Here is a 12,516-nt window from a genome sequence, read left to right as displayed (position 1 = left end):
TCTCTCTCTCTCTCTCTCTCTCTCTCTCTCTCTCTCTCTCTCTCTCTCTCTCTCTGTCTCTCTCTGTCTCTCGGCAGGATCTCCTTATGTAGCTCTGGCCTAGGATTCACTATGTAGACCAAACTGGCCTAGAACTCACTGAGATTGGCCTGCCTCTGCCTCCTGAGTACTGGGATTAAAGGTCTATGCCACCATACTCAGTCTTAAAATTATTTTATATCATTTAACAAATGTTGCTTAAAAGGCATGGATATACTTAGAGGTAGCCTGGATTTCCCCTTAAACAGCTTTAGCTTTTTTTAAAATCTGATTAATGAAATTTTCTAAGGAGAAAAAAAAATCTAAATTTATACATGAACAGTATGACATAAATGTCGATTCTCACAGGACATGAATCGTGTATTCGATTCTATTCCATTCCATTTTATTTTGTCCTATTCTAGGGGTGAGTAGTGGAGATTTGCTTTTAGAATTGAGTGTGTTTCTACCCCCCCCCCCAATGATGAAATCCAGGAACATTCCAAAAGGCATTCTTGTTGACATTTTTGTGATTTTTGTTTTCGTTCTTTTTACACCATGGGTGTAATACTCACGTCACTTGGTTTTTAAAGAGTCACACTGTGATTAGAGTACCTTGCATTTCACTAATAAAAACAATTTAAGTTAAGCTGAATGTCATATCATATCAGAATTGTTTGACACAAGCATGCTTCTTTTTATTGTGGAACTTTATGTAATGCCCTAAAGAATGAGGTAAGAGAAAAAAATTTTGCTTTTAATGTTTGAAGGGAAGCTACTGTGCAGCAAGCATCATGTCTCCAGACTGTCCTTGTCCTTTATAATTAAGTGGAGCTCGCGGGGAGGGGGAAGGGTCCTTAATATCAAGATGAAAGATTGTGCTTGAGAAGCCCATCACAGCTCAACCCACCCTTTGAGTGCATTGGGCTGTCTTCTGGACCTTTAGCAGGATGCCAGGATATGGGGTTGCTTTGCTAACTGAGATTGCGTTGGCTTATTGAGATGACTTGCTAATGGGAAGTTTGAACACTACTGAGCTTTCTTTAAAACGGGAAGTAGATTTTGGGTCAGAGGTCACATTTCGGTTGACTTAAAAACCATTGGAAGCAGTGTTAGTTTTTGTTTTGCTTTGTTTTTAATTGTTTTGGCTTTTTCTTTCCACAGCAGGTTGATGTGGAAAAATGGGTATGTGTTTCCCCGCCTTTCCAAAGGGCTTGTGATTGAAAAGCGCATGCTCGCTGCTGCCTCTGAGCTTTTTAATTTTGCTTCCTAGCACAGCTTCTTTTAGTGTTTGACCTCACTGCTCGGCTGTAAGGAGTACACTTTTCAGGTCACCAGTTAGAACCTCTTGTGTCTCTGAGTTACCGTCACCTGCAGTGGGCTCCCTCAAAGGCCTCTGCACTCCCAACCCGTTCATTTTATGCAATTGGTTTAATTATAAAAATGTTGATGTGTCTCTGGCCATAGGAAGGGTTTTGTTACTAGTATTCAATGTTTTGCTAAACAGAAGTGAATGTTCTATCTCAAAAATGCTACAGTGCAGTCTCAATATTGTCCCATGTGTTACAGAGAAAAATTCAAGGCTTTTTCTGTTTCGGGGCAGTCTTGAAAAGTGAAGGCAAAAAGCAAAAGCCACACAAAGAGCAGTTACAGGTGTCTGCAGGCAGTCTGAGAGCCATCCTGTTGGCATTCTGTGTCGTGGTCTAATGGCATTGTTACTCTGTTTCTTCATCTGTTAAGAAAAATGATGAGGAATGGAAAGAGAGACAGAGGAAATAGGGCATGCGTGAGAGGCTGGAAAATAAGAAGTGAGTGGGTGGGGGATCAATTTAGATGAACCTATCCAGTATCCAGGTCCTTCTGTTAATATTCCACAGCTGAGTGGAGGTCAGTCACAGGAGCGTCTACATCCCCACTCAACTTGTCCCCAAAGTATGAAGCAATGACAGTTTTCCTTAGCATTTGGCTTTAACTTGTTTTTCACTTCACAGGAAGAGTCTCTTGAGATAGACTGAAATTGCTATTTCATTTTACCATTGTCATCTATCCGTATTTGGGCCTGGTTCTCTTCATTTTTGTCTTGGGGCCTGGTGCTCTCCATCACTGTCTTAGAACCTGATTCTTTCACTACATTGCTTGGAGTTTCCCCACCTCCCCATACCGTCCAGGAGGCTTTCAAAGCGATACCCGAATGACTACATTTCCACGTGGATATTGGTATTTCTTTCTCCCTTTGATCCTCATTCAGCCCTTTGTATCCCAGCAAGTTCTATTGATGAAACCAACGGTTTCCACGAGGACGACATCCATGCTATTCTTAGAGAGCTTCCATATGGCCCTAGTAAAGTCTAAGTCCACCGTATCTTAGACTACTCTGTCTTGTCTCACTATTTTATTTTTTTTAACTTGAAATTGTACACCTTCATTCATGGCAAGAGTTAAAATTCTGACCCCTGCTCAAACTTTTCTTGATGGGCTCTGGGCTCTTGTTTTTCTAAGCAGCGCTATGGTTTAATCCCTATTCATTTGCTGGCATTTTAAAACATTTCTCTCTTTCTCTGTGTATCTGTTCCCTTCTTTTCCATGGCAGCATTTCTGTGCTGTGTCCAGACTGGCACTTTCTTCAATATCCCTTCAACCCACTTTTAATTCTTTTGAAAATCAACTATGTAAAAATGTTTGGTGAGACATATCAGTAAATGAAGCCACCATCCGCTGTCATTTGAAAGCCTTTGCAGTCATCCCTCTGTGTGCTTGGCCTGTTTGCTTCAATCCGCCTCACCAGCTCACATGCCCCTCTCTTTCCTCAGCGATTTCTCATTTTAAATTTCGCTTTCCGGTGTGACTTTTATGTTAGAAATTGCTTGTTAGTTGTAAGGAGGTCATGGAAACACCATTGAACTGAACATCATGGGCTTTGTTTGGCTGCTGGCCAGTCTGGTAGGCTCTTCTTGTTCCTGAATGTTAGTGTTCTGTCAAGAGCTGCTGAGATGTGCGTTCATTTAGAATCCACGTAAACGAGCAGTCCCTGTAGAGTCCGTGTACTTCAGACTGATGAACACTTTCTTTGACCTCTTTCTGTATAATTCAGATCTCACTCGTTGGCCATTTGAACTTTGAAATTCTACTGTGCTGTACATACTGGAAGGGTGGTTGGGAATAACCGGCTGGTGTTATGTGACCCTGTCCCTGGGGAGAAGTGAGCGAATGTCTGTTCACCCATAGCGGAGAACTGGTAACAGGCTGAAGAGTAGATACTATCAAAGCCCAACTTGGTGAGCTAGGGAGCTTCGCTGGATTACTTAGAGGGGCAGAAATGACTCAAAGATAGACATATCATCAAAAGTCCACCCCTGAGTGGGTGACAAGCTCACAAAATCTGCAAACCCAGATATCTTAGTTAGGGCTTCTGTTGCTGTGAAAAGACACCATGACCATGGCAACTCTTATAAAAGAAGACATTTAATTGGGGATAGCTTACGTTTTCAGAGGTTTAGTCCATTATCTTTGTGGTGGGAAGCATGGCAGCATGCAGGCAGACATCATACTGGAGAGGTAGCTGAGAGTTCTGCATCTGAATCCGCAGGCAGCAGGAAGTGAACTGTGAGCCACTAGGTCTGGCTTGAGCTTCTGACACCTCAAGGCCTGCCCCAGTGACATACTTCCTCCAACAAAGCCACACCTACTCCAACAAGGTTACAGCTCCCAGTAGTGCTGCTCCCTGTGAGCCGGTGGGGCCATTCTTATTCAAACCACCAAACCAGAGGGCAGCACATAGCTTGCTGCTCTTTAGGTTAGTGAGTCTCTTCCAGGCAGCTCAGCTGATCTGAGAATGAGCCGCAGCAAGCCTTACTGCTTTTATAAGCTTTGGCAGGGAGGGACCAAGGGAATCTGGTCAGTTTCAGGAACTTCCTGAAGGCTTTGAATTATTTACTTCCCGAGTTCTAAGGAGCTTCTCTGCAGGAGGTAATGTTTCACCTCCCTGTAGAAAATTCTGTCTTTTAATCAGCTTCCCTGTAGGATGCGATATTTTATCTTGGAGGAAATAGCTCCACAACACCTAGGTTCTGCTCACATTGCTCTGTGGGTGTGTTCTTCTATGTCCCTTGTGTCCAACTAAAATAGCCTTATTCAGAGATACAGTGTGCCGTGGTCCTGTCCCTCACACCAGTCTCATCATGATGCCCGATTGGGTCAAACCTCTGGGTCTCTGAAGTGTTGCTTAGTTAGGGAGCCCGAGCCACTGTGGCCATATCCCTGGGTATGGAAAGCAGCTTCTGCTGTGTCCAGCCAGTTTTTCAGGCTCCTCTTCTGAGTCTTTTCCATGTGTGGTGGGATGAGGAGACCCCAAGGTTGACTGGAAAGCTTCTGATTCCAGAGTCCTTTCATTCATCAGGGCCTTTTTGGGTATCTTCAGGGAGCTGCCGTCATGGCTGTTTCTGACCTGTGATTCTCTTCTGCAGCCCTATGCATCTAATCTGTCTTGTCTGGGTGTTAACCTTCTCTGGTGCGTCCTAGAACAGCCCTAGGCTAGATCTCCCCTAGGTTGTATGTGGGCAGTGCAGTCCCTTCCCAGATGCCATTCCAAGGGAGCTGGATGTATCAGTTCAGCCTTTGGATTTCAGCTGTCAAGAGTGCTGGTTTCCAGCTCCTGTAGACAAGAACGACCTTCACAGGCTTGTGATGAGGGCAAACCTGGGAAGGGATGCAAGACTCCCAGCCTAACAGCCCCTCTCTCGAGGAAGCCAGCTTCTTGCTCTATTGGCTATTGGCAGTCTGCTGAGAGAGTAGTCAGCTTGTGGAAGCAGGCGGACTCTCACCCTGCTCCTTCTGCACCGGGCTAGGTGGTGGTCCACTGTGTGACAGGCACCATTGCTCCTTTCTGATGTGGGTGCCTCATCTTCACATCGACTTCACTGGCTTGCAGAGCATGCATTCAGCAAGCGAGATGAAGATCTTAGGAATCTCATAAAACTTAAGCATATGCACAGTCATGTACACCGATAGTGTGTATGTATGGTAAAGGAAATTAAAATGGTGCCTCTGGATTTCCTTATGCCATAAATCTGAATAGCTTCAAGATTCAAAATCCCTCTCCCTACCTCTCTCCTTCCCCCCATTCCTTGTTCCTTTCTTTTCCCCTCTGCTCTATTTTTCTCTCTTCCCCTTTGTCTTCCCTCCCTCCCTCTCTCCTCAGTTCATCCCTCCCCTTCACTCTCTCTGATCGGTCCTCTGTGCTCCTCTCCTTCCTGTCCCTTCTTCTTTCCCCTCCCTACCTCCTCCTTTCCTTTCCCTCCTTCCTCCTGCTCTCCTTCTCTTTTTCCTTTTATCTTTTCCTTCATATCTCCTTCTTTCCCTCTGTTTACCTTTCTTCCTTCTTCTCTCTCTCCATTTCTCCTCTTCTTTCCCCGTACTTCCCTCCTTTCTTCTTTCCCTCCGACCCTGTCTCTTCGTTTCTCCTTCCCTTCCTCTTTTTTTGTTTTTGGTTTTTCGAGACAGGGTTTCTCTGTGGCTTTGGAGCCTGTCCTGGAACTAGCTTTGTAGACCAGGCTGGTGGTCTCGAACTCACAGAGATCCGCCTGCCTCTGCCTCCCGAGTGCTGGGATTAAAGGCGTGCGCCACCACAGCCTGGCTCCCTTCCTCTTTCTTTCTCTCCCTCTTTTCTCACTCCCTCTTCTTTTTTATTCTCTATTCCTTTCTCTCTTTCCCTTCTCTACTCTCTCCCTTCTCTTCTCTTTCCTTCCCTCTTCCATTCCTTTTCCTCTCGTCTCCTCTCTCTTCTCCCTCCCTTCCTCTTGCCCATGCCTCTTTTCTTCACTTCTGTCCTCTGTCCATTTCTTCCTCCTCTTTCTTTTTCCTCTTCTCCTGCCTCTGTCTTCCTTGATTTCCTTCTTGCTCTTCCTTCATTCATTCTTTTCTCCCTTCCTTCCTCAACTTCTTTTTCCCTTTTACTAATGTCTTTTTGGAGCATCTCTGTACTTGTTTAAACATACATCCACTGAGTTATAAAATGTAACTCTTCACACTTAAAAGAAATGGCTATTTCTGAGTCTTGATTTAAAGAATATTTAACTATTGTTTTCATCCACCCCATCCTGCCCTGACCTTATCCTAATCTTGGTGTTAGTTTCCAACATGAGAATTTCAGTTTGTGGGAGGAGATAAAAAGAGAAAGAAACATATTGAAATTGTCACATATGATATATTATTTGTAAATCAAGTGACTATTTACACTTATATTTTAAAAATTCATAATGTTTCTATAGATATTAAAACACAGAATAATTTAAAATGCTTCCTAACTTCAAAAAATAATGCATTGTACACCCAGCTGTCATATGAGGGTATGTGGAAAAACATTATCAGGGTTCATTCATACTCAAAATGTTTAAAGCATTCAGTCTCTTGCGATTACAGGATTTTTAGTGGTAGTCTTAGTGTATAGGCCGGGCTTCATATGTCTTCAGTCATTTTGATACAAATGTCACTGTAGTGTTTTGTGTCAAGAAAATTCTCTTTTGAGACAAGCTCGAAAAAGAAGAAAACTCCAGGTAGCTATTGGCATCTTATTTCAGGCGTTCCTGAGTTCTGTGATGCACACACGTCACTGAGATAGAATTCCAGGACATACTCTAGCTTACCAGCACCATTTATTATAGACGAAAGTTTCTGTCCCTCCTGGTCCCGCAGCTGTTCAGGCCCAAAGAAACACACAGAAGCTTATATTAATTATAAACTGTCTGGCCTTTTAGCCTGGCTAGCTCAGTTGGTAGAGCATGAGGCTCTTAATCTCAGGGTTGTGGCTTCAAGCCCCATGTTGAGTGCCATTTTAACTTCCTTCTTAAGCAGAACTAGATAATTATGAAAACATATATCTGTCAAATTTATTACACTCAGAAAACCAGGTCATTTAAATAATGTCTGTACTTAGTGATTGATAGGTTGGAAAAGATAACAGTTGACACACATCTGCTCCAAATTATGCTGTGTTCATTGTAAGCATAACCACACATGTGTGATCAACTGGATGTCAATAAGTGACTGAATGCTGGCAGCATGAGTGACCCAGGAGTATGACTGTCGGAGGTATCCCATGTGTAACTGCTCTTTGTGGGTTGAAGGCTGGGCCCTGTTCTGATACTCTCTAGATCTACACTTACCATGCCTTCTCATCATTCAGTATTAGATATTTTCAGTAGGAAAGCCTTAGAAAGTTAGCCATGCGTACAGAGTATGTTCATCATAAGAGTAGTAGTTGACATTTCCCACAAATAATACATCTATCTACATGTGTTATTCTATAGCATATAAGGGGTAAGCGTTGAGTTTGAGATTATTCATGTTAGACTATGTTTATCCACTAAAATCTATTGTCAGCATCCTTAATTACCAATGCACCAAATCTTTGATGATTAAGGAACTTCTTTTTATCAACCTAGTGAAGCTGCTTCACTCATAAGAGAGCGAGGAGAGGTGGCAGATGGAACATGGTGGGAAATCCTTGCATCGTAGCACATGGAGAGACAGGATATAACAAAGGGCTGACTTTCAATGAGCATCTTCTGTGTGGAGCAGTGTGTTTTAGTTTCTTAAAGGGGAAGACCTGCCACTGAACCTAAACCTCCCTGCTCCCTCCAAATCCTGCATTCAGATCCTTTGAATGCTAGGCCTTCTGAGTGTATGTTCCTTGGCTCCCAGTTCGTCTAGACAGTTTTTGGGGACATCTTCCAGTAAAGATTCACTTAAAAGATTGTAAGAGAGATTCTTAGAAGAAATAACTTTAGAAACCATTCATTCATTCATTCATTTTGTGTGTGTGTGTGTGTGTGTGTGTGTGTGTGTGTGTTGTGGGGTGAATGTACCGCAGTGCATGAGTGGAAGTTAATTGGTGGGACCTGGTTTTCTCCTTTTACGATGTAAGTCCCAGGAATCAAACTTAATTCTGCATGATGCCTTCCTCTTTAGGGTGTGGAATGGGTTCCTTTTCTTTGTCAGTTAAGGAATTAAGAGGCATGAAAGAAATGTGACTGGGAATCTTGGAGAGTTCAAGTGGGGTCACCAATGATACCAAGTAAATTAGGGTCCCTTCTGGGGAGTTCTTAGTCTCACTAATAAAAAATATTAAGAGCGATATCAAGTAGATGTTCAAGGATACTTTATCAGAGTTTAAGAGAATTTCTCCCAGGCAAGCCCACTGTGGCTCTGAAGATGAGTAAGGAGTTAAGTGGAGAACATGAGCTAAGGTGGAGGTCACCCACTTTGTACCAGGAGGCCACAGAGTAAGGAGGGGGAGCTTTACAGAAATAGTAAGGAAGTTGAGAACATTAGAAAGTTAAAAGAAAAGATACAGTGCAGGCAAGCTGTAAATATTAAAACTGCCCTAGAACTTACCTGGCCTTTAGTATATTCTGGACTCACAAATAAGTAGGCTCTAGTGCCAGTGAAGAAATGGATTAGCTATCAAGGTGAGGACAAGCAGATCAAGAGCAAAAACTTCCTGCTTCCATGTCCTTATATAGGCTTCCGGCAGAAGGTCTGGCCCAGATTAGAACTGGATTAAAGATCTTTTCCTATCCCTTCTAATAAAGCTGTAGTTCACCATCAAAAAAAAGTGTGGCCTTTCCCATCTCTAAAGATCTGAATTAAAGACTTGTCTTTCTACATCAAAGATCCAGATTAGAAGTGGATTTTCCTGCTTCAAATTAAGCAACAATTTCTCACAGATGTGTCCTCCATTTTTGGATTTTAGTTCCAGACTTAGTCAAGTTGATGACCAAGAATATCATCACACTATTTTACACTTCTAAACTGGATAGAGATAGCAAAGCTGAGCCGCGAGCCCTCACAATGGTCAAAGCGTTCCCTGAGTGACTGTTTCTTGCTTTGTACTGGTAACACGATTGAGCATGAATTTGTGTTCTTTTGATGTCCAGTGTTTGTTGTCAGTGTGAAGATTGATATTTTGCTTGGTTTTCTCCTTGTCATCATTTGTGTTTCCCAAGAACAACCTCCTAGGGTCTTTCAGATCTATGGTGATGGGTGACCACAAGGGATTCTGTGGTATTAAGCCAGTCATCTGTCTAGTAACATCACCTCTGCTAACAATTACTCTCCCTGTTTTCATGTCAGTGAACGTGTGGGCAGTCATGCCTCCGCTCACGCTCTTCACATCAGCTGTGAAATCTATAGCAACTGAACTAACCCTAGACAGCACGTGCCCACCTCATGCAGCTTTACACCAGAAACCTAAAACTCTGTGTTTCTGTGCAAATCGGTCACCATCTGTCTTAGTTAAGATTACTATTGCTGTGATGAAACACCATGACCAAAAACAACTTTTGGAGGAAAGGGTATATTTCACTCACAGTTCCATACAACAGTTCATCATCAAAAGCAGTGAGGGCAGGAACTCAAACAGAACAGGATCCCGGAGGCAGGAGCTGATGCCGAGGCCATGGAGGGTGCTACTTACTGACTTGCTCCCACAGAAAAGCTTATTAAGCTTTGAACACTCAATGACTTTTCTAGCCCAAAGTTCTATGCCATCTAAGAACTTTTATCAGGATGGGAAGTGGGTCAGGACCTATGCAACATGGCCATACTATCATCAGCCTTATCATGGACCCTTACTCTACTTTCTCTAGTGAAATTTAATCTAGTGCCAGAGAAATTTGAATTCAGTTCAGTATATCTTTTATTATATTTATTTTAAGCATAAACATGGTGTCCTCAGCATGGAGAGAGGATGTATCTTTCAGTATCTTTCTTCCTCAGTTGCCTTTCCCCGTGTTATTCACATTTTAGAATGTTTTTTTCATTGATTTTGTTGTTGTCTTTTTTAAAAAACAAATTAGATCTAAGTAGTGTTTAGATGTAGATCAATCTAATATATCCATTCCTCTTGATTTAGTGTAGTAGCTTCTTTTCTTTTTCCATGAGTGTCTCTTTAGAAAAATATTCTATTGTTATCATTTTGTTAATAGTTGCAACTTAAACCACATTATCCAAGAGAATTGAAAAAAAGAAGGGTTAATCTTGATATAAACTTCAGTCAGTCTTTCATGCCCTTGGTTGTCTCAGGAAAGCGGCGTAGCCTTCACGGGCGCTGGTCTTCCTCATCCCACAGGTGGATGCTTGCAGCTTCGCTCAGCTCTTCTGTTCATTCTCTCCCTTTGTACAGCCATGTCTCCCACTCCGTGTCTTACTCTTCCCGATGTCAGCCACAACAAGTTATTCTGAAGAGCCGGCCTGAGCAACTCTGCCGAACACTTTGTAAAAAACCCACCACCACTGTAATGTAGTTAACTCAGATGACTGGCCAAGTCAAACAGAATTATTTTTTAAAGAAAAATTCCCAACCCCAGCTCAATTAAAATCCACCGAAAGTATCTATCATAATTATGTACCATCGAAAAATGTTAGCTATTTCTGGTTGTTTCTTCAAAGTATGACATCAAAATGATTTTTTCAATTCAGTTCTTGGGTCATATTTACATTGTCCTATTTTGAACTCTGTTGCTTTGATAAAATACTCTGACCAGAAGCAACTTGGGGCAGAAAGCTTCATCTTCTACTTCCAGGTCAGAGTCCACCATTGAAGGGAGTCAAGGTAGAGCCACAGAGGAAGGCTGCTTGTCAGCTCACTCTCTCATGCTTAGTTGGCTTTCTTACACAGCCCAGGGCTACCTACCTACGAAATGATTCTCCCCGTGGTAGGATGGGCCCTCCAACATCAATTAACCATCAAGACAGTCCCTCACAGACATGCATATAAGCCAGACTGATCTAGGCAATCCCTCTACTGTGGCTTCTCCTCTAAGAGAACTCTAGGCCATGCCACATCAACAATGAAGGTTAAAGGACATCCAATATTGCCAAATATTTGTTTTTGTTTCTGTGTGAAAAGTAAGTTTTCTGCTGTCATTTACTATTAATATCAGCTAGATATTTTTCATAGCTAACTTCTTGCATTTTCTAAGTGAAAAATAAAATTTCTTTCTATTTATATTGTTTGACATTTTCATATTTATGCAGTGCCCTGAAGTCCATTTTACCCCATTTCACCACTTTCTTCCCCACTGAGACCCTTTTCCTAAGAAGCTCACCTCCCATTCTCATGTCTCCCTTTCATCGTGGCCCACGGAGTTTAATTGGAGTTCCTCGACTTAGTATGGTGGGAGGTTATTTATTTATTTATTTATTTTTGAATTTATTTTCTTGTTTTTTACATCCTCACCAAAGCATTCCCTTTCTCCCATCCATCCACTCCTCCACTCTTTCTTTTTAGATATAGGTGGGTACCAAGCTGCACTGAGGCCAGGCACCCCCTCTTCCAGCAAGGTTGAATGAGGCGATTTGGCAGGAAGAATGGGTCCCCCAAATCAGGCAATGTCATCAGAGACGTCATTTGCTCTTACTGCTGGAGGTGGTGGAGGTTATTTAACATGAAAAGGACACCACTGAATAAAATGGCATCCTGCTCAACAGCCATTAACTATTGATATTCCTTCAGAGAACCTTATGGCCCCATGTGGTCCCACCCTCTCTACATTGAGTTGTTGGTGGACCCAACCTTGTGTAGGCATTTTGTGGACTTCCATGGCTGCAATGTTTATGAGTGTGATAGTCATAGCATGCCAAGAAGACATCTTTCTGACTCATAGCTCCCCATCTCCTAACTCTTGACACCCTCTCCATCACCTGTGCCACCGTGTTTCCTGATATTTGGGGGGGAGTTCATTTAGAGTAGAGCAAACCACCATCTCTTATTCTTACCACTTTGGCCTGTTATGGTTCTCCGTGTTACCTGCCTGCAGAAAGCTTCTGTAATGATGGCTAGGAGCATTGCTAATCTCATTGGTAAAGCAGAGCTGGGCAAGAATGAAATTCATTACAGTTTCTCCCTTGACATATAATATTAAAAATGAAAAGCATCACTCACAATGGTATTTCCGTTTATTTATATACATGTTTCTCTTTCTGTGTGTTTCAAGGAAGCAACTGTACCATTTATAAACATCTATGTTGAAAAGTGTTCTCTGGATGATTTGCTTAAACCTAATGGGGATATATCTACTTTTTTTTTCTTACTCTGTTTTATATTTGTACATAACAATTTACTTCAGTCCTAAGTAGGGAAATCAAACATCATCCCCTTCTTGGATGTTTATCTTATACTTCCCCGGAAACAAGTCCGGGAAACTGGAGGGCATCCAGGACAAACAAGGAAAGATGCGTATGTTTTACAGAAGAGATAAGAGCTGTGTGAGAGAGGTGGTGCTGTGTTTAGAGAAAAGGAGAAATAGTTTGTCTGCCTCTCTTTGAAACGCACCTCTCACCATAGGCAGCATCCAAGGGACTGCTTCCCGTTCATGCATGAAGGATGTTGGTCTCCATGGTCAGGCTCTCCTAACCTGTGCCTTCCACCACCAGCTTTACTGGACTTAGTCAAGTTGCCTTGTGTCACTGCACTTACGCCAAAAGAGATGGAATGAAGTT

The 12,516-nt window shown here is 42.4% G+C and overlaps 1 protein-coding gene across 3 annotated transcripts in view; it reads left to right on the top strand.

Annotated features, from left to right (window-relative positions):
- The window catches only part of Ryr2 (ryanodine receptor 2), a 574,535-nt gene that overhangs the window by 223,905 nt on the left and 338,114 nt on the right, over positions 1-12,516 (top strand). The window contains exon 4 of one of the 3 annotated variants that reach the window (XM_026788348.1): positions 1,183-1,203. The exons of the other annotated variants lie outside the window; for them this stretch is intronic. Within the exon in view, the coding sequence (XP_026644149.1) occupies positions 1,183-1,203 (21 nt within the window). The remainder of the gene's footprint in view (positions 1-1,182; positions 1,204-12,516) is intronic. 3 annotated transcript variants of the gene reach the window in all.

Source organism: Microtus ochrogaster, unplaced genomic scaffold, assembly GCF_000317375.1.
Source record: "Microtus ochrogaster isolate Prairie Vole_2 unplaced genomic scaffold, MicOch1.0 UNK2, whole genome shotgun sequence".
Classification (NCBI taxonomy): domain Eukaryota; kingdom Metazoa; phylum Chordata; class Mammalia; order Rodentia; family Cricetidae; genus Microtus; species Microtus ochrogaster.
Note: the sequence above shows the minus strand (reverse complement) of the source record. Positions and strands in the feature narration are given on the sequence as shown.